Source organism: Lampris incognitus, chromosome 15 (genome assembly GCF_029633865.1).
Source record: "Lampris incognitus isolate fLamInc1 chromosome 15, fLamInc1.hap2, whole genome shotgun sequence".
NCBI classification, from domain to species: Eukaryota; Metazoa; Chordata; class Actinopteri; order Lampriformes; family Lampridae; genus Lampris; species Lampris incognitus.
This window is the reverse complement of record NC_079225.1, coordinates 30,485,012-30,511,297: the sequence shown is the minus strand read 5'-3', so window position 1 is coordinate 30,511,297 and position 26,286 is coordinate 30,485,012. Positions and strand designations below refer to the sequence as shown.

General features: G+C 43.1%; 1 protein-coding gene across 1 annotated transcript; it reads left to right on the top strand.

Moving 5' to 3' along the window:
- Nucleotides 1-13,716: 13,716 nt before the first annotated feature.
- On the top strand, nt 13,717-25,723 carry gzf1 (GDNF-inducible zinc finger protein 1). The gene is made up of 8 exons (XM_056294259.1): nt 13,717-13,741; nt 14,309-15,337; nt 16,045-16,228; nt 16,638-16,807; nt 17,448-17,542; nt 19,551-19,718; nt 20,117-20,274; nt 24,997-25,723. The coding sequence occupies exons 2-8, from the start codon at nt 14,322-14,324 to the stop codon at nt 25,702-25,704; spliced, it is 2,499 nt and encodes an 832-aa protein (XP_056150234.1). The 5' UTR covers nt 13,717-13,741; nt 14,309-14,321; the 3' UTR covers nt 25,705-25,723.
- The last annotated feature ends 563 nt before the right edge of the window (nt 25,724-26,286 follow it).

Below are 26,286 nucleotides of genomic sequence, written 5' to 3'. Positions count from 1 at the left end.
CCCCTCTCTCTCTCTCTCTCTCTCTCTCTCTCTCTCTCTCTCTCCCTCTCTCTCTCTCGTCTCTCTCCTCCTCTCTCTCTCACTCCCTCTCTCTCTCATCTCTCTCTCTCCCCCCCTCTCTCTCCTTCTCTCTCTCTCCCTCTCTCTCTCCCCCTCTCTCTCTCTTCCCCCCCCTCTCTCCTTCTCTCTCTCTCTCTCTCTCTCTCTCTCTCTCTCTCTCTCTCTCTCTCTCCCTCTCTCTCGGAGTAGGCGGGAAGCAGGAATCCGCCCTCACACAGCAGTAGTGATGAAGATCTATTTTGGTGCACGCCACACAATGGCCACGAGCACCCACACAGACTCGCTGGGTAAGGTGATCGGTAAGCCTGGACAAATAGTCTATTTATGAGCGTTGCAAGAGTGGGTGTTTGTCCTTGAGCGGGTTTGTCTGCCTTCCGAAGTGCGAAGTGCTGTATACAGTTACAATGGACAGAGCATTCACAAGGACAACTGAAGGGAGGGAGGGAGGGAGGAGGGAGGAGGGGGGTGGTGAGGGGGGAGGGCTGGGGGGGCGGCAGTGGGAATAGAGATGGTGAGTCAGAGGCCATTTGGAAGGTAATCTCATCTCTGAATGCTGTATATCTTTTTCATCAATGAAAGGAAAGTATTTTCTGAGCCAGGCAGAGAAGAGGGGGGGAGGGGGTGGGGAGGGGGGACATGTCTGGTTGGTGAAAGAGAGCTTATTCGATGGGGTGAAGGGACGGCTATCATTCACAGGTATTTTTGCCTCCTGAAGGTGCAGGTGGGGTTGTTTACGACAATGCACCGTGCAGAAAGAGTGCCAAATCTAGAACGGTCCTGACCTCCGCCCGGCCTGCTTGTTCTTATCTTGTAGCGTGTACGGGGCCCTGTCCTTCTCCGGTCCCCCTAAGAGAGAGTAAAAAAAAAAAAAACCAACAAGGAAAAAATATCCTTCAGAAATCTTTGCCAAAGAGACAACATTTCTACTTTACGGCACTAATAGTCCTCTGCAATTTTTGGGAAGTCATCAGTTTCACATGGCCCAGTCTGAGTTTGAGGTTTGGTGAGTTCCTGCCATATTCTGGACAGGCTGACTGCGGTGTGGCGTGCGGCCATTGGAAAAGGGGAAGGCGAGGGGAGCGGAGAAGGAGCCAGAGTGAAGTGGCGACAACAACCACCAAAGTCAGACCTGGACTGCTCTGTGTATCCTGGCAAAGCCCCGGCGTATCAAGGTCTGTGCCTTGGCCTTGACAGGACTGTACAAACATGTGAAATATTTGACTCTTGTCCATTTTCCTTTCATAAATATGGGTGGAGATCCACGTACACTGGCCAGAAAAACAACGAAAACGACTTGGATCTGCATAAAATCAACAAAGGCTATGCCCGGGCAGGGCAGCGGAAAGAAAACACGGCGCTGATAAGATGCCTTACATGGAAATCACAGAGCAGGAATAAACTATCTCATAGGGCACGGTCTCTTTAAACTCGTGCGTTCAGGGCGTCCGGGTGGCGTCGCGGCTTATTCTGTCGCCTAACAACACAGAGATGGGGCGGTTCGCACCCCCCCCGTGTTACCTCCGGCTCGGTCGGGTGTCCCTGCAGACACAACTGGCCATGTCTGCGGGTGGGAAGACAGATGTGGGGGGTATGTGTCCCGGTCGCTGCAGTAGCGCCTCCTCTGGTCGGTCGGGGTGCCTGTTCAGAGAGGAGGGGGAACTTGGGGGGAGTACCGGGACGGCTCGGAAGAGTGGGGGGGGGGTGGCTGGATACAGTTGGGGAGAAAAAGGGAGAAAATTTATTCTGCTGTTGTTGTTTGTCAGGCATTAGCTGTTTGGCGGAGCAGGCAAGCAGAGAGAGAGAATGCTGTGGTTTATATTGGACCACCACCGCCACACTTCCATGTGATGTTCTAGTGTTTATCGTGACTCCTTCAGTTAATCTGCTTCGATTATGAATCAGCCCATGCTGGAGAATCACAGCGAGGTCCTGCGAGGACACAGACTTATCCTTAGTGCATCCAAATCTATGTGTTTGTACGACTCCAGCGCACAAACCAAGCCAGAATATTTCTCCAACCACCACCACCACCGCCATCACGCTCCAAAATTCTTCGTTTTCTGTGTGTGTGTGTGTGTGTGTGTTGGTTCACCGAAACCCCACTTTTAAATAGGCTGGCCTTTTTTTTTCTCCAGGTTTTACTTCTTTTTCTTTTTTGTTTTCTTTTTTGCTCTCACACAGCGAACATTTTGTCATGTTGTTTGTGCACCGTGGTACGTCAGCGCAGATCGTTTTGGTCGCGTGGAGGAGTCGACCCCGGCAGAGTAAACACAGCACAACGTCGGCAGAGTGTTTTGCTCGCCGAGCGATCATCTTTCGACGGGCGCAGCAACACATCCTGCTCTGCGGCAACAACCAGAGATAAATCTGTGAGACTTTTAAGTCGTAGCTGGGATGTACCGATGGCATAGGTGGGCTCGGAAGCACACTATATAGTAGACCGGGTCTGGGGTCAGATGTAATGCCTTGACCTCGGCTGACGTCCAGTGACATCTACTTTCCTCTAATTTTCAATAAACCGAGATCCCTAAAAGCCTTGTTTGGTCATAGTACATCAGCCGTTAATTTTACCGTGACCCGGCGATAGTTCTGACTGGTTTTGGTTCGCTGATGCCCACTCATGGCAGCAGCAGCTCGGCTGTGTTGTAATGACAGCGCTGACTTACTGGAGTTCAACACATTTCCGTCTGATAGGTCATTTTGATTGGTTAGATCTGCACGAGCAACTTTTTCTGTGACATATACCACTCTTCTGCGCTTCGATGCCCAGAGCCGTTGTGTCCATACGAGATGGGCCCTGAAGACTTGACTCTCCCGTGCACATTGTGAGTAAATCATTTATCCTTCTCCAAGCCCGAGTCTTGGCCTTGGCACTAGATAGATCTTTGCATTATTGACACCATATTGAGGAACAGTTTTGCTTGCCAAATTGGAATTAACTTTCAGGCGCTAATGTCTGATTTGCAGCAACTTGATGAAACTCTTGCTCCAAACTATATTTGTGGTCACATATACCTTACAGTAGACTTCACAGAGTAGCAGGCGAGGCTCTCATACTTTGCGCCATATACAAAGGCACTTGATTCCCCTGAGCGAGAGCGGTTTTAAGATTATTAAATCTGTTAGACCTTTCATGTAAAATACAATTGATATATGCTGTTAATGAACAAAATGAATTCCTCTGAATTAGCAGTAGCGGAAACGGGAGGGAACCATCGTCTGAAACATTGATTATGGCACGTTACATGGTGTTATATGAGTCTGTGTGTGTGTTCAAGTTGTATGCATGCATATCTTTCTGAATCGTCATTATTAATTTGCATGACAGAGGAAGGTGTGTGTGTGTGTGTGTGTGTGTGTGTGTGTGTGTGTGTGTGTGTGTGTGTGTGTGTGTGTTTGTACCAGGGTCGTCACAAAAACCTGAAACCATATACCTTGTGGGGACATTTTATGGGCCCCCATGAGGAAAAGGGTCTATTTTAGGGTTAGGACCTTGGGTTTAGGGTTAAGGTTAGAATCAGGATTAGGTTACGGTTAGGGTAAGGGTTAAGGTTAGGCATGTAGTTATGATGGTTAAGGTTAGGGTTAAGAGCTAGGGAATGAATGTAGTCAGCGAGGGGGTCCCCACAAGTATAGGGTGACATGGTGTGTGTGTGTGTGTGTGTGTGTGTGTGTGTGTGTGTGTGTGTGTGTGTGTGTGTACTGGTAATGAAGCAGGAGACAGGCAGACACCGTGTTCCAGGTCAGCGCTTAAAACTGCACAGTCTCTGGTCCAGAGAGTAGCATGAGTCACCGGAACAGAGCAGATTGCTAGCTTGCAGAATTCATTAAGACAAATGTAAGGTATATGGATTTCCTCTGCCGGGGAGAGAAAAAAGAAAAAAGAAAAACCTTGGCAGCTGCAGAACAGCACCCCAGTGAATCCTAAAGTAGCTTTCCATACACTCCTTAAAATGAAAGCGCACAGTCTGAATCTGTGTTGATGATTTATGTTGCCCTTACTCTAAACTCGGTAGTTTCACCTAAATCATTTATATTTTTTTTCTGTACAACAAGGCTATACTTTTTTCTAAACAGTAAAACATTTTCCAAAATGCGCTGTATGCCTGTTTCTGCAAGGATGCTCACGTAGGAGATACTTCACGACTGAATCTGAATCACATTGAATGAAAATGCTGTTTATAGGCTGTAAAGGTGAAAGAATCACTGAACTAAGTAAATGCTATAAATTAGTATGGTGGTGGTGTCTAGACAGAAATAACACGTCTTTTCCCCCCATCTGGACCCAATGTGACAAGAGAATGTAGACAATATTAGAAAAAAAAAGTACTATATTTGTGTGTATGTAGTTTAACACTGAAACTGGGAAAGTTGTTGGAAGATAGGGATGGACGGACGGGTCTTTTTTTCTGTAACTATAAGAAATGTACACCTGAATTACTGGATGTTTTTCATGGTATTGGCGTTTTGCAAATTAAAACGATCTTAATGCAATGGTCGCTGGGGAGCTTGGCCATCGTCTGGCGTCTGTCTAATGCTGCCATCTTGTGGACAAAAGGAAGCAATGCATACCAAAAACACCAGCTTTATCTCCCAAAATACTTCCAAATCTGTAGGTGAAAATAAAAATAAATCAATAAATTCTGAGAGCCGATAAGCTGATTGCGCAGGCTATCGTGTCGTAAGGTGGATTATGTAGGACAGAGTCCCTTTATTTTTTTTTCAAAAGGAACATAATAGTGGCAGCCAGTTTGAAGCAGATAAACACAATATACTACGAAGTTATACAAATATATCAACTATTAAAGCATACTTATAATTATTATATGCAACTTATAATAATAATAATAATAAACTAAATGATACTATTATACTTCTATAGTAAAGATGGTATACTTAAATCACCATTCGGTTAGCTGTGATATAGTCACAATTTATCACGGTGAGCTATTGCTTTTATACAACGGTTACCAAGTATGGCAATATGAAGGATCGTTTTTATTAACATGTTCATAAAGCATTGTTCTTACAAAGAAATAGGTCCTCCTGGCTGCCTGCACATAGTGCAAGGCGGTTGCTATGCAACGAACTAGCTTATTAAATGTTTTCATTTTGTAGCAGTTTACTGGTTAGCTAACTAGTTTGTTAGGCTAACCCCCCCACAACCACCACCACCACCACCATCTCACAAGCGGAGTGATACTGAATTGTGTAAAGGAATTGGACTTCATCGCCGTTGTATACAGTTATTGTATCACGGCTAACAACCAATCAAGTTGCTTGATTTGAGCTATTCCTTTACTGTGTTACACAAAGGCTAATATGCTTATGTTTTTTATTGATATACTTAACTACTTACCAGTCACTATATATTGTAGTATTTACTATCTACTATACTGATACCATTAATTAGTATAGTAATATACTTTATCAATACTATAATACTATGCTATGATAGGATTAGTAACAGTGTATTGTCAGCTGATCTTTAATTTAGCGACCTCACATGTCGACAAAAAGCAGTTCCAGGGATGAGATATATTTGCCATTATGTGTTTCTGTCTGTGAATTGATTAAGGGACAGTTTATCATCGGCAATACAACACCTGTAAAGGCGACGCTTAGATGGAGGACTGATCTCGGATCAGACAATAGGTTCCCATTATCGGTCAGAGAAGCGCCGACTTGCACCAGTGACACGTGTGCGATGGTGGTGATCTTCTATTATCGAGTCTTTTAGATAACCTAGACATCTCAAGTAAGACCAGATAATGAGGAAGCAGAAGAATCAGTTGCTGGATATGGCATCGGAGTCGGACAGCGGAATTGGAAATGGAAATGAGGACACGAGAAGATTTAATACTAAAAAGAAAAGGAAGAATACATCAAATTACTCAAGTGATTCTAGTCAGTCACCGAAAACTGGGGAGACCAGGGGCAGATTTAAACATTCTAGGGCGGGCCCAAGGCAAACACAGGCATGGAGCCCTCCGCATCCCTCATTCTCCCTCTTTTTCAATCCTTCTTTATCTAAGAAAGACCTACTTGTAATGTCTTCTCTTCGCCAGTCTTCACACAGCAATGATGTCCAGACTTCTAGTTTTGCATCTAGTTTAACAAATACATCAACGGTAAAATCTTATTTTCATAAACAATATGATCTCTGTACAGTAAGATTGTACTTTATTGTCCATTCACATGGAAGGTCTGTCATTGGTTGTCATCATTCACCTTGATCTTCAAGCAGGTTCTCTAATAAAATATCCTCAGTGGACCTGCTTGCTGCTGCCCAAATTGGAGAAGCTGTTTATAGTCTTCTGTCTTCTATCTTGTGTTACTAAAGGGAGAAGATAACACACAAGGCAATAAGAGGTCAATTATGGAGACACAAAAATAATAAATATAACATACTGTTATAAATGTCTATCTCTTTGTCTCTGTCTTTCTCTTCCTCTCCCTTCAGTGTTTTAAAAAAAATGTTTTTAAATTTACGTCAGTTGAGTTTGTCTCGCTTTCTCTCCCAACTCAGCTTTAGCATTTGGGGAAGATATGAAGGGACTCTTGAGCTGTTGCTGTATTGTTGTGTCTAGAATAATCAGAACAGTGATTGGTCTCTTCCATGGATTCTCAGAAGTTGTGGTACGTCATACATGGTGAAGCTATATTGTGTATGGCTGGGAGGCACAGTTTAGATGGCCATGCTAAAATTTGACCTCGCAAACCTTGGCCTCAGCAAATCTTCAGCTAATTCCATATCAGGTGACTTCCTGACTTCATGCTCAACTGAGAGAACAGAAAGTGTAGATAGCCTGTCCTGTGACATAGTTAACCAGAGGTAGGTTTTAATGAGTATCAATGATGAGAAACTTCTCTCAACTTAAGCTACTGTCATGGGCAGAGTGAGACGTCTGAGAGCTATACTCAAATTTGGATAGATGTCAAGGATATTCTCCTCATATATACGTATATGTATAACCAAGCATCTCAGATGGTGATGAGATATGTGTGGGGAAGGCTCTAACTGTACCCTTTACCTCAAGTTTTGGATCCTCTGCATCAATATCATTCATTCTCTGCTCTAATCTGTGGCAGCATTCACCCAGCTTCCCTCCCTTCTCAGTGCTTCACGTTATGTTAATGGAGTAGAGAAATCCATACAGCTCATAGAAGGTGCCCATGTGTGAAAATCTCTCCTCTAATGTGACAAGGGCTTTAAGGGCAGGAGAAAACTCTCTTGAAGAGATTTCTGCAGTTGACTGAGTTTGCTGTCTTCATTCATACTCAAACTGTCTAGTTGTTCTTCTCTGATGCACCTCTGGTCAGCTCATCTCCACCTCAAGCTTATCCGCTATCTCCCTAGCATCTGTTTTGGCAGAGTTGAATCCACGATCTCAAAATTTCTGAAAGAATTCTGTCACTGCCCTGATATCGTTCCTCTGTCTCAGCTGAAATTTTGGGGCTCTGCAGGATCTTGCTCACTTTATCTGGAATAGCACATTGTACCACACAATGGTACTTAGCACAAAAGGCCATCCCTGCATCTCCTGGTCGATGCTTCCAGTTGTTGAGACAACATCTGCATCCCATTTCTCTGTAGTATACTCCTTTAGAGCAGTCAATACCTTCACGATTTCAGGCAGCTGGTAGTGAACAGTTTTAACAGCTTCAACCCTTCACTCCCATCTGGTTGTAGACAATGCCTTCAGTGTAAAGTTCTTGACAAGTTCTGCGAGAATGGTCCTGCGGTGAACTGAGGAGTCGAACAGGGTGTAAAGTTACTGTAACAAACCAAAGAAGTTGATCGATGTCATAGCTGACTTGGCTGCGTCACCAGCAACAAGGTTCAGTATGTGGCTTCCACAAGGTACACATAGTTCCAGCACTCTCTTTTGGACCCCCCCCCCAACTTTTTTACCCTGCATGTTACTACCATTATCACAAGACGGGCCTCAACAGCTGGAAAGATCCAAACCTAGTGTTTCTAGGTGCCCTAAAAATGACTCACATAAACTTTTTCCTGTTGTGTCAAGCACGTAAAGAAAACCAACAAAGTGCTCATGAATGGAGACAACTTTTGAGGTGTCGCAATTTAAAATTTATAGAACCACAGATAGATGCTCATTGTGACTGAGGTCTGGAGTGCAGTCCATGATTACTGCATAATATTTGGCTTTCTAAATTCTCTCAACAATTGCATCAGTTGTACACTTTGCCACAAGGGAAATTAGTTCATTTTGAATATTCTTGCTTCAATAAATGTCACTTAGCTAGTTTTCCTGAATTCTCCTCAAATGCTCTCGCATGGCTGGGTCAAAATGAGCCATCGGTTCTACTTGCCCAAGGAAATTTCGATTGCCAGACTCAAACAATCTGTCTGAGTGGCCACGAAATGCAAGATTATGCTGTGCCAGATGATTCACAATTGCAATTAATCTTCTTGAAATCTCTTTCCAGCAGCTTGCTTCAAGAGCAATTGTGGTTAATAGGATGAACATTAAACATTATGGCTTCCAAGTCACTACATGGCACATCTAGAATGGTACATGATTTTTGTGGTAGAAGTCAACACCACCATGTCGTTCTTTTTGTAAACCTGAGCAAATTGCCATGTTGCTGTATGATTGAGACCTAAAAACATTCTTGGTTCACCTGATCCTTAGCTGTGTGTGTTTGTAGTTTCTGTGATAGATTGCGCCAGGTATCGTGTTTGTGATGTGTTCAGCAGACTTTTCATACTGTCTCAAGTGGGCTGAAAGATTTTTCCAGTTATTGAACCTATCCCCTTAGCTGAGTGCTCTTTTCCCGGTTTCCAAACAGGCGACAAAAAAGCACATAGTCTTTTTTCTTTTTACTGTTCACAAGCCAGTACCTGCTTGTCGTTTGTCCATTCTTCATTTGTATGTAATAGTTACTGCTTGTAAATCTGTGCCACTCTTGATTTTTTTTTGTTGAAAAATCCTGTGCTTGACCTGAACTAGTCCTCTCTGCAATATTGAGCAGCACTCTTTGAAAGCTGTTTCAACCAGAGAGCTGGGTCATCTTCAAGTGTAACACACTGGTCAGGTAGGGTGACTGCTAGTTGCTGATCTGTAACGCCATCTTCGTCATAGCCATAGTAATGGAAAGGGAACACAGCAGTTCTGTTACCATCTCCAGTCGAAGGATCTTGTAAGGTTGTCTTGCATGTAGCAGCAGCAGCAGCACTTGAGCAACCCGGACTGACACTAACTAGTATTAGCAATGCCCACACTAGTTCTAGTGCAAGCAGCGGCTTCTTGCTGCTCTTTAGTAATGTTAATTTCCTCGGTAGCCGCTGTGAAAAAGGTTGTTATCTTTGGCAGTTTTGCTAATAGTGTTTTGATTTCCTCCCCGCTTCCTCTTTTTTCCAGCTCAGCTGGGGTAGCTTCACTTCGTTTTTCAACAGTGTGCACACCATGGCCAGCCTTTTTCTTTTAAATTATTTTTTACTCGAGTTGGCTACTGTCTCCCTGAATCATTTATGCAGATGCGCAGTAAGATCGTGGTATAGCCCAATGTATTGGAGACTGGGGGGGAAGGGGGGGGGCTGAGACACTCATAAATTAAGCATTCTGATACCATTTTAGCGTATGGGTTTTTAGAAAGAGATAATTAATTAGCAAAAGTAAACAAAAAAAACCCTTTCTCCTCTAGAGCCCTTAAGATGATGTATTTGGAGGTAGTTGCTGTGTGTCTTGCTCCCCACTCATATCGAGAACAAAGGTGAAGGGAGTGATAAGTGGCGTGCCACTGTCGGTAGAGGCTGGGTAATTTCGGGATGTTGCAGGTGTGTCTGAGGCAAGAATAATGGGTAGCTTTCGAGAAGGGCAGAAGGAGGACAGTAATTCTGTGTGTTTGACTTTTGAAGGGGAATTGCTGGAAAGAGAGTACGTTGAGCGTATGAGTTACAGGGTGAGACAATATGAGAGAGCACCTCTCAGATGTTTTTTTCTGCCAAGAATATGGGCATGTTGCTGCATTTTGAAGGGGAGTCGGAAGATGTGGGAGGGACAACTGCAGAGTGGAGGAGTTTAAAGTTGAAAAGGAGCAAGCAAAGCACCTGCATTGCAAAGGAAATCCTGATACGGGGTCAGCACAGTGTCCAAAAAGAATTAGGGGAAAAAAGTTAACAAGATGAGAGCAGAAATGGTATTGTCGTACTCCGAAGCTGCTATGAGAATGGAGAGAAATGACGAGATGGTGGAAGTGCAAAAAGAACCGGAGCAGAAAAGGAATGGAGCTGACCAGAATAACTGCATGGACAAGAAAAGATTTTTTTTTTTTTGCATTCATTGCCATGGTCATAAAAAGGGGAAGTTGGAAAGAGTCAAGATGGTGCTGGACGCTGCCAGGAGATATTTGAATTACGGACAAATCAGAATCAGAAACATATCGTTTCCCCCAGCCCAAAGCACTGCAACACAAAAACAAAAACATCCAAAAACTACAAGAACTTCAAGAACACACATACCCAAACTAACACATATATCTAAACTACAAAATAAGTAAGTAAGTAAATAAATAAATAATATATATATATTAAATCACCGTCCAAGGGAACGAACGCCAGCCAGGATGACTGTCGGATCTGCCGGTCTCCATGGGCTAGCAGTTAGCTTAGCCTGCTCCGCTTCCGCGTCCTGTCAGACTGCCCTCGGTGCTTCTTTCTCGGGTGCAGTTCCAGGCAGGGTCGGTGGTTCTTGAACCCAGTGGACGCAGCAGATCAGGCCCCCCAGCTGATACAACGCTAGCTCCCCCAGCCAGACTCCCTCGACACACCTCCTCGCACTCCACACAACGACGCCAAAAACACCACAGTCAACGCCAGGCAGGGCCGCCGCCAGACAGCCCTCGGTGTTATCGGAACTGCCGGTCTGCATTGGCTAGCAGTTAGCATAGCCTGGCACGCTTCTGCGTCCTGTCAGACCGCCCTCGGTGTTACCTCCTCTGTCGCAGCTCCAGGCAGGGCCGTGGTCCCTGGGCCCACAGGATGCAGTAGGTCAAGCTCTCCCAGGTGATCCAGCACCAGCTCTCCCAGGCCATCAAACGAAAACAAAACTTAAACGCAGACATGGACAAAAACACTGCATGGAAAGTACTGGTTGAGGCCGCCGCAAACATTAATTCGCGCCGCCGTCTTCTCACACCGGTAGGGTGAAGCCGCTGCAAAAGTGAATTCGCACCGCCATTTCCCCACATGGATTATCTATCTGGAGAAGCTCTAGATGTTACACTACGGAAAGGATTTGCATCAATTTAGGCTGGGTCTGAGTTCTAGAATGGACGTCGTGAATGGGATCACTTTGGGTGTACAATGTAAATAATCAGTACTGTGAAGTTCTTACGTTTCAGTAGGTGGCGGTAATGCAACATTTCGGATGCTGATTGCCAATAAAAAAACATCAAGAAGAAGAAGAATCAGCGGGGGAGAACCACAGCGAGATGTCCAAAGGAGTTGAATCAAGTGCAACTGGACTTGGTATATATCCGTGAAGACGTTTCGCCTCTCATCCAAGAGGCTTCCTCAGTTCGTGCCTTTCTGACTAGACCAAGCTAGTCTGACCGGCTGGTGATGAGACTCAGTATTTATCCTCTAGGAGTCGTTGTCAGAGCTGTTGATATGCGTTGCTCTTTGTGATCAGAGCCATATCTATGGCAAGTCCAGTTGCACTTGATTCAACTCATTTGGATAACCATGACCTGGATGAATGAGAACATTCACAGACACAACGAGATGGCATCAGACAGTGGAGAGGAGACTCGGGAAATGGAAGTTGAGAATTTTGAATTTAGAAGCGGGAGAGCCTCAGTGACGAGAAAGAAAAAGAAAGTAGATTCATCAAGTCATAGTGAGAGTGACGACGAAAAAGAAGCCTACGTGGTTGGAATGAAGATTCGGGGTTTGAAAGAAAGTGCTGGATGTGGAGCTTTGTCAGAAAAGCACACTGTGGCAAGATGGCTTAAGAATGAAGTGAGCGAAGTTAAATTGATCGACACAAAGTGATACGGCTTGATAGTTGTCGAAGTGCATGTTAAAGTCACAGATGGAAAAGGCCTTGAAAGTCGTTTTGTTGGGTGTTGGATGGGAAATAGCAGCGTCATTTTCCGTTCAGCAAGAAAGCTCCCAATTAAAGCTGTCGTTGATGGCGTTTCACGCAGAGTGGTTGCAAGGAGATTTTATTAGTGTAAATGAGTGACTGACAGCTACAGAATGAATAGGTTTGACGAAGTTGTTAATGAAAAGTACGAGACTAAATCTGGTATGATACAATTTGATTTGGAGTAGTTTCCTGATAGGGTGTTCTTGGAACCCCTGTGTTGTACGCAGCAAGGCAGCATCCAAACCTTTGCAGTGTAAAAATTGTTGGAAATTTGGTCATAAGTTATTTGCATGTAGGGGTGATTTTACCACATGTGGTAAATGTGGAGGGAATTTGTGCGAAGGAAAACTGAGAGATCCAGAATATATTCTTCGCAAAGAGAATCATACAGCATGGGAGGCTAAATGTTCAAAGAGAATAAGGGTGGCAGAAGTAACCAGGGTTAGATCTAAGAGAACTAATCATGAGGTAAGAAATATTGTGATGTGAGACAAGAATCTAAGGGGACAAGTCAGTCAGGAAGCATGCTGAGTTTTGCTTTTGTAAAGATCAGTTGAAGATTTTGGCAGTGGTAATTATCTGTACAACTGGAGTAAAAAAATATCTGAGAGAACTGACATAACTGTAGATGACATAATTGTAGATGCAGCAATGGCATGATTGTAGATGCAGCAATGAGAGCATAGAGAGAGCATAATGGCCATCTGCATCTCAGTGTGGTACGGCAACTGCACCTCAGTAGACCAGAAAGCTCTGCAGCGGATCGTCAAGGCAGCCCAGCATATCACCGGTACCCAGCTCCCAGCCATAAAAGACATTTATCACAACGCTGCCTTCGATGGGGTCTGAGCATCAGCAGAGATACCACCCACCCCAACCATGGACTGTTCTCCCCCCTGCGCTCTGGGAGGCGCTACAGGAGCCTCAGAGCCCGCACTACCAGGTTCAAAAACAGCTTCTTTCCACAAGCTGTTGCCCACCTGAACCTGGCTACCCATTGAATGTCTGTAGATATTTTAAAATATTTTGTACTCCAGCTCTTTTCTAACTTATTTTTAGCTTTTGGTCTTCATGTGTGTATATCTTATACTGTGTTTGCTGTGTTTGTCTGTGTCTGTCTTGCACTGTTTGGTGAAGCCACAGCCCTCATTTCATTTTTAACATGTGCCTGCACATTGTTTTTTAATGACAATAAAATTGAATTGAATTGCATGGAATTGAACTGAGGTTTCTGGGTGTTGGCGTTTCCGGAGAAGGTATGCAGCAGCTGTTGATAGATGCTTTAAGCCCCCCTCAGAAGCCAGAGAAATAAAGAAGTTACAGCAGAGTGGGAAATAGGTGGGAAGGACTTATTTTATTTAGTCATTAAATGTTTTAGTTTAAATTCAGTAGATGGCGATGATGCAACATTTCGGATGCCAACCGCCAATAAAAACTAAAAAGAAGAAGAATCGGAGGGGGCCGGATGTTGGGTGAGTGTCGTTTACGGTAGCACTTTCTACCGGATATACACTCCGTGGTGAAACGTATTTGTGGAGTGCTGCCATTTTACCGGGCTTACGGTAAGAAAACCCGTTTCGTGATGTGTATCCGAGCGCTACGCGTCCATGTTATGACAGAATAAAGTTTAATACGAGATGACCTTTTGGATTTTCATTTAGATGACAGTTAGCCTTAGCTAGCTAGCTAGTTCTTGTGTCTGTGAGGCTAACGTTAGCAGCTAGCTAGTGTAAGTTACATGATTTATCAACGAACCCAACGGGTCGACTAGAGATTCAAGTTTATGGCACAAGTCAGTTGTTATAATTTTTTCTCCCGGGTTTGCTGTTTTTTGCAGAAACATAAGCTATCGGTTTTTTAAGTAACAATATAAACAATGTTAACTTTAGCCGCTCTTTGTGACACTTGAGCAAGGTAGTTAGCCATGACGTTAAAGATGAACCGAGCCCAATGAGAACTATCTAGTCAATGTGTGTGTGTGTGTGTGTGTGTGTGTGTGTGTGTGTGTGTGTGTGTGTGTGATGGGGGGGGGTGATGAGGTGATGTAACGTTAACAACCGGAATATTTGCTCTTTAACAGGGAGCATTTTGTTGCGCTTCATCATCATACCTTGTTTTTTTCCCAGCAGCATCACCGCAAACATGGGTGACAAAGTGGTCCAGCTGTTCTCCAAGAAGCACCATGAAAACATGTTGAGCTCCTTGCATCAGCTGAGGTTGAGAGGACAGCTGAGTGACGTGGTTGTGCAGGTAGACTACCATGGAGAGCTTGAAGAGTTTCAGGTCCACCAAGTAATGCTTGCAGCGTCCAGTGGCTACTTCAGCAAGATTCTCCTCAATCAAGATGCCACACCTGAAAAGCTGTTCCTCTCAAACATACGCACCACCGATTTCTCCAAGTTCTTGGATTTTGTGTACACTGGCAAAGTCGAGGTTATCAGAGAAGAAATCGATGACATACGAAAAGCAGCGCTGCTGTTGGACTGTAGGGATCTGTCAGAGGTTTGTGGTGAGGCCATGGAAGATGAAGGCTCACAAGAGCCCGCCAAGAGAACTAACCCCTTGTCACAAGAAAAGGCTGAGTCAGATGGCACAATGACTGCTAAGAGAGGCCAAGGGAGGACTCCATTCCAAAGGGTTCTTCTAAAACAGCACCTGCCTTCAGAGAGTGCTGATAGTGTGGGCATCCACTTCAAGAGGTTGAGGGCAAACGACACAGCTAAGGGTAAAGGAGCCAAACCTGAAGGAAAGGCAGGTAGGCGGCTGAGTAACAGACTGGCAGGCCGCAAAATCCCTGCGGGCATATCATGTAGGAAAACTAAGGAGTCATACAAAGAGGCTTTGGAGAACACTAAACAGGACACCGCTGATAAAACAGAAAAGAATAATGATGGGGTTGAGCCCAACACCCAGCAGGAGAGACAGGACAAGAAAGAAGATTTTTCAGTGGATGTGTCAGTCTATAATGATGATGATCATGATGAAAATGAAAGGAAAGAGGGTGTACTGGAGTATGACCCCTTATATGTGTCTCTGGAGGGAGAGTGGGAGGAAGGGGAGTCCCAGAGGACCTCCAAAAGACCATCCAAGGCCCAGTTCCTGTGTGAGAAGTGCCTGCGGACGTTCCGCTATGAGAGAAGCTACTTGAAACACATCAGGTGGGACATAATGTGTTTAGATTGATGGAGTGGATGAATATGTTTTTTACATAGTGAATGAGTTTTATTATAGTATGTATACATATTGGGCCCATTTTATGCCCATGACTGCATTATGGCACCATGTTAAAACATGATCACTTCCTGACTTGCTTTTTTTACACAGTCATCTATTGAATTTTAGACTTTTGTCATTCTGAACTTTGTGGTCATAGTATTTTCATAATTTAAGGTGTGTTTACATTCCTAAACACTGGGTGAAAACACACTTGTATTTTCAGACAGGCTATACAAAAGTACATTTTGTAACACCTAAATCCCATCTTTATCTCTGAGTCTTTGTCTGTCTTGGGAGAGAGAACCCTCCTCTGTTGCTCTCCCTGAGGTTTCTTCCTATTTTTTTCTCTCCCTGTTAAAGGTTTTTTTTTTTTTAGGGAGTTGTTCCTTATCCGATGCGAGGGTCTAAGAACAGGATGTTGTGTTGCTGTAAAGCCCCTTGAGGCAAATTTGTAATTTGTGATATTGGGCTATGCAAATAAAATTGACTTGACTTACATATGCTCAGTGAATAGTGAATTAAATTACAAATAGTATTTTCAAGGAAGGACCTATGTTTCATGCATTTATATGGTTATCTACACTGACCCATATAGAGGCAACTGGTCTTTTGTTAAATCCTGTGACCTGTGACTGCTGTATTTCACCAGCACCTACCACGGAGTGAAAGCCAAAGTCACATATCGCTGCGAGACCTGCCAGCAGACCTTTGCTAACCGCGGGAATCTGAAAATCCATGAAAAGCATGTCCACAATGATGAGAGGCTGTTCACCTGCCAATTCTGCATCAAGACCTTCAAACGCAAGAAGGACGTTATCCGCCACCAACGGCAGGTGCAGAGTAATAAGATGACCCTCTCTCTCTCTCTCTTTCATGTTACAGTATATCAGAGAGACATTCGAAATGCTACTTAACTAATTCAGAAATGTGATGTGTGTGTGCGTGTATGTGTATATATATAAAATCCACTGGATTATTTTGCTCGTTATTTGTTGAGCACTTCCCTACCGTTGAGTATTTCTTTTAACAAAGTTATATTTATTTATTTATATATAGATTTTTGGGGGGGGGGGGTGTTCACCTACCAAGAAACCATGCGTGGTGAAAATTTCAATTTGTAAAGAAGATTTCCGTATTCTGCATTTACTCTAGATTTTAAAATTTTTTTAATATTTGACTATTATAATGTTCTCTTTCATTATCACATTCTGTTTCTATATTCACATTGCGGCTGCTGCCCAGGTACATGAAGGTGGTGGTCGGCGGCATGTCTGTCCAGATTGTGGCAAGATGCTGAGCTCTAAAACTGCCCTGGTCCTGCACGAGAGGACACACACAGGTGCCAAGCCCTTCGAGTGCACCGAATGTGCGGCAAAGTTTACCCAGAGCTCTGCTCTCAAGATGCACCAAAGGTATTGGGCTATTAGTGATAATGACTCATAATATGAAATACAAAACTGGGACTTTTGGTTTGAGTGCTAGATAAAAATGGGAAACTCCATTCCTACTGTTGAGATTCTGTTGATCAAGGTCTCAGTTGACTTTTCCTTTGCTAGTAAGGGATTGATGAAAATGGAAAATTTAAAGACTATGCAATAGTAGTAACATTTAAAGTACTTGTAGCTCTTAATAAGAGCAGTGTGTGAACTTCCCTTCATAATTATTCTCATGATCATAATCATTTTCTAACAGCAACCAATGATTTTGTTTACTCATTAAGCTGTACATTGATAAACCCTCTCAACTTAGAGAGGGAAAGACTAGCGTTTGTAATATTGCTGCTAATTCTTCAGAAGTACAGCACTCATTACATTATGCCATTATTTTGAACAGCTGTATCAACTGAGAAGATGGATTTTGACAAAATCTAATAGAAACGGATATGAATGATTCATTACACTACTTATTACCACAGGATGTAAAACCTTTGCTATTATACTCTTCAAAGTAGCATATTATCCATATTTGCACATAAAACCTCCTACAGCCTTGTACTCAAAGTCTGAAACTCAGTTCTTATCCATGCAATATTTTCTGTCTCCCAATATTTAGGATCCACACAGGGGAGAAGCCGTTTGCCTGTGACGAGTGTGATGCCAGGTTCACCCAGAAACACATGCTGTCTTATCATAAGAGATCCCATACAGGTAAGACTGGCAGCAGTCTTAAGGACTATATTTGAGAAGTCAGTGTTTTTAAATGATATCCATCCATTATGGGAGAGTCTCTCTATAATTTATCATACCCAGCTTTTAAGAGTGTTATTGTATCCTATGTGCTATCCTAGTCACCTGCGTTGGTTTCACAAGGACACACACTGTCACTGATGCAAAGTGCCACATAGCACCCCTGGGACCAAATGTATAAAACTCTATATATATTTAGGTGTTTAAATCTGTGCACACAAAAAACAGGAAACATGCATATGCAGTCTTTTCATCAGATTTATAAAACCCCACGTACGTCTGTTCTCATGCTTTTTCGTCATACACCTCAATCATCCTGGAATTGTGCGCTCATGCACGAGCCTTCTGATCATACCCACAATTTACTATAAATGGCTTCCAACACACCCCTAATTGCCTGCTTTGCATATAAAGGGCCAGCATTTAGTTAAGTTTTGAGGAGAAATGGCAGAAGAATTTAAAAAGCAATTGAAGACAAAAAAGTAAAATTTTACTGACTGTGAAGCGAACTTGAAATAATGGTTGATCAAATTGACAGAAGAAAACATGTATTATTTGGAAGCCTAAGCTCTGGCATTACCAACAAAATGAAACAAGTTGAATGGCAGAATGTAACCAAAGCAGTGAATGCCGCTAGTTGAGAGCCATGGACCCTGGAGGAGATTTAGAAAAAAGTGGTCTGTCTTACAAACTCCCACCGAAACATCCCTGTTGCCAAAAACCCAATTGTTGCCAATACCTATAGATGGACGGGGATGGCATGGTTTTTCCGAGATTGCTGTTCCAACACAGGGCCCAGTTCAGCACACAATTCCAAAAGAACAGCTCTTGGAAATCAAAAGCGGCACATTAGCCAGTTATCAGCATGGGCCAGAGAATCGGTATGGTCTCTGAAGACTCGTTCTTGCCTAAATCGTGCAATAGCAATATCTTCCAGCAGTGCCAAAGCAGCCATTGTATAATTTGGCACAGCCATTATGCAACAGCGTTTATATGATTATATGTTATCAGGTATAGTTTTTTAATGACGTGTTAGTGGGTCACACCTGAAGGTGTAGGTTATTCTTACTTCCCATTAATACAGAATATTTATTTATATAAAGACCATGTACTATTTGTTTATTTATTGATATAAAGATCATTATCATTGTAATTATTATAATGCATAGTGACAAACATTTACTTGAGATAGAACAAAATTAAGGCTTGTTAAAAAAAGGTTGGTAACAATGTAGTGAAAGAAAAAAGCTCGAAATAAAATGTCACACAAATTCACACTTTTATTGTCCTTTTTTGCCAACTCGCAACATCAACACTAATCTCACTCAAAAGACTTGCATATACGAAACGCATGGTGTGAAAGATGTGTACTGATGCGCACATTCTCACCATGCGTGCATTTTTATACATTCGGAGACCTGCATGGAAAGTGGCGCAAGTACATTTTTTCGTGTGTACGCATGGTTTATACATTTTGCCCCTGGGGTTGTGCATATGGTCAGCTCCTCTTTCTGAAGGCCAAACAGTAGCGAGTGTGTGAGTTACAAGCCTGGGTCCATTAGCATCTCATAGGAATACTTGCTTTTTTCATTCTGGGTTATCAGTGTTTATGGAAAAACATGTTGAACCTTTTCCTCCTCAAATGATTTATTGTCTCTCACTGAATGAAGTCCCACATTATATAGCACCCTTAACAAAATTCCAAAGAAACCATTCCGAAGAAACCATACTTTTAGCAACTATCAGCCTGTTGGCAGTTGACTTCAAACTAGCTATTATTAAGGTTGGGGGTCACTGTATATCTACCTCTTAAGGCACCACTAGTCTATTGTGAAAGGCATCTTTGAATCAGGCCTTATCAACAGAGACTTGATTAGTGAGTGCTAATGAAGACAGTGATATGTACATATAACAGACTAAAGGGGATCATATTATTCTTTTGTGGTATCTGGTTTTGTCTCCTACTCAGGCGAGAAACCCTTTATGTGCGAGGCCTGCGGGAAAAGCTTTGCATCTAAGGAGTACTTGAGGCACCACTCGAACATCCACACTGGCTCCAAGCCATACAAGTGTGATGTGTGTGGTCGGGGCTTCGCTCAAAGAAACTCCCTGCACCAGCATTTAAAGATTCACACAGGTAACTACTTGTGCAGAAATGGAACTTATGTTATCAACCTATATGTTATTTGCATGAAGACAAAGTCCTGGTTAGCAGTTTAACCAGATAATTTGATTAAAAAGAAGATTGTCTTCTAAAATGTTTTTCTCTGATTGTGATAATCAATATGCATTCCCAAACCATATTCTTAAACCTCCACTTTAAGATCAGGTTCACAAATTCAAATCATTGTATTCAGATATTTCACAGATATTTGGCCAACTTGCTGATCCCGTTTAAGGAGATACCCCACAGGTTTCCAACTAAGAAATCAGTCTTAAATCTCGAAGTATTTGTACTGTTTGCTGATGTGCCGTTTCTTGCTTTTATGTGTGTGTGTGTCTATGTGTATGTAATCTGTCTTTGTTGTCTTTTAGGTGAGCGTCCCTATAGCTGTAAAGACTGTGAGAAGCAGTTCACTCAGCTCAATGCCCTCCAAAGGCACCAGCGCATCCACACAGGGGAGAAGCCCTACATGTGTGGCCTTTGTAACCGCACCTTCACAGATAAGTCCACCGTCCGCAGGCACACTATGGTGAGTGAGGCCAACATTAATACAGTAATAAGTGAGACCATGTTATTTCTGTGATTATATGTACAATGTCTGAAATGCCTTATACCTTTGGTAGCACAAAAATATTTAAAGCAAAAGTAAAGAATGTCTTCAAGGGAGTTATGCGATTATAGGAAATGCATAGTAGGGCTGAACGATTAATCGAATTCAAACTGATATTGCAATGTAATGGAGCACAATTTTCAAATTACAAAGGCTGTGATTAAAAACAGTGTTTGTTTTTTTATGTTATACAATCTAACCAATCAGAGGGTCGGAAACACCTGGCCATGTGGGGTTCATGTACACACACACTACACTCAAGTGACATGTGAGTGAGAGCAGTAAATGAAGAAAATAACTTGCCTGTCTGGACCAATTTCGGGTTTTAGGAAAGAAGATGCTGCACAGAGTCAGGTATTGTGCAGAACATGCCTTGCTACCATACGGGGCAACACTACAAACCTGTTGCAGCATTTTAGAACGCATCACAAGGCCATGTATGACAATTGCATGTCTAAAAACCCGACGACCAGTGTGTCAAGTAGGCAAAATATGACCCGGCAGGAATCACTGACCGAAATTTTCGAGAGTATATCTCCATATGAATGAGATTCAAAATGGCATCGTGAAATTACTGAGGCGATAGTGGAGTTCATAGGGAAAGCTATGACGTCCCTCAACACGGTGACTAAGGCTGAGCTTACGGTTTTGGCAAAGACACTGCATAAACGGTACAGCATGCCACCCTGCATATATTTTAGCCAGGTTGCCACACTAGAGCTATATAAAACGTGTAGGCAGAGAGTCACAGTGGAGCTAAAAACTGCAAGAATTTTTTTCGCTACTACTACAGACATGTGGTCAAGACGTACAGTGGAACCCTAACAGTCTGACCATGCATTTCATCAATGAAGAATTAGACCTCAAAGTCTAAGTCAAAGTCTGTCTTCAGACTGCTTAATTCCCGGATGACCATACTGGGGAGAACATTGCAGCTGGCCTGAGAAAAGGGTTAGCCAGCTGGGACCTCGCTGAAGAAAACCATGTCGGCCTAGCGACAGAAAATGCATTGAATATGATGAAGGCAGCACAGCTTAACAAAGTGGACCAGGCTCCAGTGTTTCAGCCAACGATTGCATCTTGCAATTGGTAAGTTTTTTTTTTCCAGTATGTGTGTGTGTGTGTGTGTGTGTGTGTGTGTGTGTGTGTGTGTGTGTGTGTGTGTGTTTCGCACAGGGTGATGTGATGCGTCTCGTGCAGTAGTTAAGAGGAAAGATGCATACTTGCTTACCGCCTGCTTTTCTAACCTCTCGCTTACAGCTTGCTGCTGCTGGCTAGCGCTTGTGGTGAACAAGGAAGCAGCCCAGTGCATAAGCCTTCCCCTGCCAGTACATAGCCTCTCCTTCGCCAAGAACCCTGCCAGGCCTCCTCGTGGCCACACGTGGTAACTGGGTGCCTCGCAGCCTCAGGCACCGGTGCTGGCACTGGTACCCTTCAACGTTTACCTCCTATATGTCACAAAACTTTTTTCATAAAGATCTGGAAGACGGTACTAGGATCACAATAGACTTTAGGCTAGATGGAAACCTCTCCAACATCTGAAGGTTCCAGGCAAACCACCAAGTTGTCTGCAGTGCAGGTCTTTGAGCTGCAGTACGCTGATGACTGCGCTGTTGTAACTCACACACCAGATGACCTGCAAACCACCCTTGCCGCAGCTGTGAATGCCTACAGCAGGCTGGGTCTATCAGTCAACACCACCAAGACTGAGGTGTTTTGCCAATGGAGGTCCAGCCCCCCAACCACTATGCCTGTCTTCACTATAGAACACCAACCACTTTCAGTTGCTCCATCTTTCAAATACCTGGGCAGAATCCTTTCTGAGGGCTGCAACACTGATCACGAAACTCATAATAGAATCAAACTAGCCTCTGTAGCCTTTAGAAAACTCCAATGTAAGGTCTTCCAAAACAAACACCTCCACCTACACACCAAAATTGCCATTTACAAAGCCATCTGCATCACAAATCTCCTATACAGCTGTGAAGCCTGGGTCACATACAGCTGCCACCTAAGGTTGCTGGAGCGGTTCCACATAAGGTGTCTGCAGCGAATAATGGGGATCACGTGGTGTGACTGTGTTGCCCCGTGCGGAGATCTTGCTAGGACAAACTGCAAGAGCATAGAAGCCACGGTCACTGAACACCAACTGCGCTGGCTTGGGCATGTAATCAGGATGCCTCAAGAACGCCTGCCACGTCAAGTCTTGTATGGACAGCTTCATCTGGGCTGCCGGTCCGCAGGTGGTCAGAAGAAGCGATACAAAGACCAGCTAAAAATATCTTTGAAGAAGTGTTGTATCAACCTCTTGAGACTCAAGCAAGCTGCTATCAACCATTCCAACTGGCGGAAGATCTGCCACAAAGGTATAGAAATTGAGAGGAATGTGAAAAAAAAACAACAGAAAAGACTAAGGAGACACACAACCATGCCTGCCCCCACTAACTCAGACTTCATATGCCCAACATGCATAAAACTTATGGATCAAGAATTGGACTCTACAGTCATCACACACCGTTAACGAGGAGGGACGTCATCATCGGACTCGACTACCAGCAAGCGTGTGTGTGTGTGTGAGTGAGAGTGAGAGAGAGTGATAGCCAATTAACACACAACTTAACTTGTATGAAGTACACCAGTTTTAAATTTTTTAAAATTTCTTTCAGAAAATGCAATGAAAAATTAGTGTCAAGAGCAACAGGGCTACGCAAGAAGCTGGTGGGGCACTTCTTCTACAGTTGGAAGAAGGCAGCCATCACTGAGGCACAGGGAGCTCAATCTTCCTGAGCACATCCTCATAACTGAGTGACCAACAAGATTGGGATCCAAAGAAATGATGATTGCAAGAGTGCTGGAATGGACAAAGGCCATATCCCAGGTATTGTCAGGTGATTGAAATGCATGCCCCCTTGTCCCAACATCATGTCATTTCTGGACCCGAGGTTCACACAGTACGTCAACTCCCATTAAGACCCGACTAAAGACTGACATGGAATAGTCAGCAAGATGTATAAAACCAAGTTAAGATAAAGTCTAATAATAATAGTAAAACTAATAATGTTCTTGAATATGGTAATGACAATGGTATCCTCACACATACACACATATATATATAGTGTATGTTCTTTCATAGTAGCTTTATTGACAGCTGATGATTGCTTATGGCATGAAACAGGCTGGTACTGCCTCATAAAGAATTTACTTGACTCACTGGATTATATATGTATATCCCTCATTGCAAAACTAAAGGCTATTATTTTTTAATCTGGCAGGAGAAGAGGTCCCGTACTGAAACCGTTTTGAAGCCTCAAAGTGCAAAGCCCTCTGTGGAAAAGGCAAAGATGTCTTTTGGCAGCTTTTTCAGAACCAGTGCAGCATCTCCTGCTTTGTCTGTGCACATTGAAGATGCCGTGGAGGCCAAGTTGAATAGTTACCTGATGACCTCTGCCATCGATGGAGAAGAAGATCCCCTAGCCTGGTGGAAGCTACACAAGATCAACTTTCCACGACTGAGCAAGTTGGCCCACAAGTTCCCCCTCAGAATGTCAGTTTAGCACCGGAGGGAACATAGTAACGTATAGTCGTTCGTCCTTGAAACCAGCAAAAGTTGATATGCTGGTTTTTCTGGCAGAAAACCTGTGGGCTACTGAGAACCATACAGTAGGACGAGCTAGTGGCTGGCAGTGCCATACTCCTTGTGCACTGTAGTCTGTGTGGTTTGTTACTGTTACTGGCTGCATATAAGTAATGTTCACAGTTTTTTTCTTTTTAGATTTTATTAAAATGCAACGTACATGTTTACATATTACATGCTTATTACAATGACGGCGTTATCAAAATATTTTGAGTGCCACAGATTTGTTCTTTTTTATATTGTGTGATTTGTTACCGTTACTGACTGGAGATTGGTAAGATTCGTATTTTCATATTTATGGTCATACCAGACCTGTTGTTCTGCAGTGCTTTGTTGTTCCTTTTGCAGATTTTATTAAACAGTTAAGTCATGATAATTATATTACATGTTTACAAGGCTTGAAATTAAATCAGTCAGTCAATATTCTACTGTGATTGAAGGTTTTTTCTTTTTACAGTTCAATAGTTAAAGATGTTATATCAATCTATGCATCATTTTATTTCATTTCATCATAACATGTAGGCCTGGCCTACAGGAAAGAGCAGTTTATAAGTTGACTGTTCATACCGTAGAATGATTTATTGCTTGTGTTTAGTGGATAACAGAAGATAATGAACTTAAAGGGAAAAAAAACTCAAGCTAAATCGCAGTTAGGTTATTTCCCCAAATTGTTCAGCCCTAATGTATAGGTACTGTTTTCAAAATAGCGTCCATACATGGCTCCTTTTACTGATGTATAATGGACCTTCAGGAATGATGCTATTTTTGTAGGGGGCTGCTGGACTGAAGGCATATAAAGTACTTGTATACATATAACACAAGTGCTAATCTAAATTTGCTTAGTAATACAAGTCATTTGAATTTATTCAAAAATTGTTTAAATATTTTTATTCATGATGACATTTGGATAGACAAGGTCTATTGGAATTTTGGAATAGAATTAAAATTAAGATCTGTTCTGTCAGAACCTCCTGTGTTTAAACTATATTGAAATTTGTAACCCTCAGACTCATGACACGGATGCCCCTTGGAAGAACTACCTGGTGGTGCTGAAGGATAATGTGGAGGAGAAAAAGCCCAAACTTTCTCCCAAGGGGAAAGCAGAAAAATCAGGTGCTGTTGAGAGACAGGACAAAGGTGAAGGTGATGGTAGCATTTGCAACAGAGGCAGCAAGGCCCAGGCTAAGACTATAGCGGTGCCAGCTGAGCCAGTAGCACTCTCAGCCGACTGGGCCAGCCATGGCACCATTGCCCTGCTCAGTCACAGTGCCCTTGGTGGAATCACCGTCATCCACACTGAGGTGCCAACGGGCACCCAGATCCAGCCGATCGTCACCACTGACAGTGCTGGAGCCAGCGTTATTTCCATTGATGGCTCAGCAATCTCTGTTCCCTTCTCTCTCCCTGTCTCCATGGGTCACCCGATTTCAGTGCATTCCACGTCTGCATCCTCCTCCTCCTCTCTCACTGTGCCCGTCTCTGTCGCCGTCTCAGAAGCCACGTCGACTTCAGTTTCGAAAACCCCCACTGTATCAACTGCATCTGTCCTGGAGGCAGCCGTTTCACAGACTATTTTGGCTCCAGTTTCAGGAACTGATGCTGCTCCTGGGACTGACATGATGGAGCCTGATATTCAAACTGTGGTTGTATCCGGAAAAGGTTGCATTACAGAGCAAACAGCTACCCTCTCAGCTGATGGACGGGATGACAGCTGAACACTGTGTGTAGAAAATGGCATTTGAATTTAGGTTTTTTAATCAGGGTGTTGGAAGGTTTTAATCCATTTCACTCCTTGTACCTGGTGCAATTCTGATTGCACAAGATTTTTCAACAAGGCCTGAATGTGACATGTTGAAAAAAATCAATTTTAAACTGACTTGAGTGCCAGGCTTTGTGCTTACTAGTCTCGTCATCTAAGTTCAAGAATTTGTCTTACACTGTCAAGTCTGTCTTGAATATGTCTTAATGTTAATATTTCACTGTAAACTATATATAGGCTAAAACTAGGTATGCAAGTCATAGAAATTAAAGTTAATGTACGATATAAGTAATAAGTTTAAGAAAAGCTTCATTACGTAGAATTGACAGGTTGGGAGATCAATCTTTATTCCACTGGTATCCCTTCTGGAAGAGGCTTGATATATTGGGTGGTTGACCCTTTAATAAAAACTTTGGTACAGCCCACACTGGTGAATGTAGCACAATGCTAAACTATACACAATGACATGCTTAGCAGCTGGCTATGTGGAAGGTGCACTACACTGGTAAACCTTCAATGATATGGTCACAACACGACA

Coding starts and splice junctions, on each gene's coding strand:
- gzf1 (XM_056294259.1), top strand. CDS start 14,322: ATGGGTGACAAAGTGGTCCAGCTGTTCTCCAAGAAGCACCATGAAAAC. Junction 17,543..19,550: donor TCATAAGAGATCCCATACAG/GTAAGACTGGCA, acceptor TCTCCTACTCAG/GCGAGAAACCCTTTATGTGC. Junction 19,719..20,116: donor GCATTTAAAGATTCACACAG/GTAACTACTTGT, acceptor GTTGTCTTTTAG/GTGAGCGTCCCTATAGCTGT.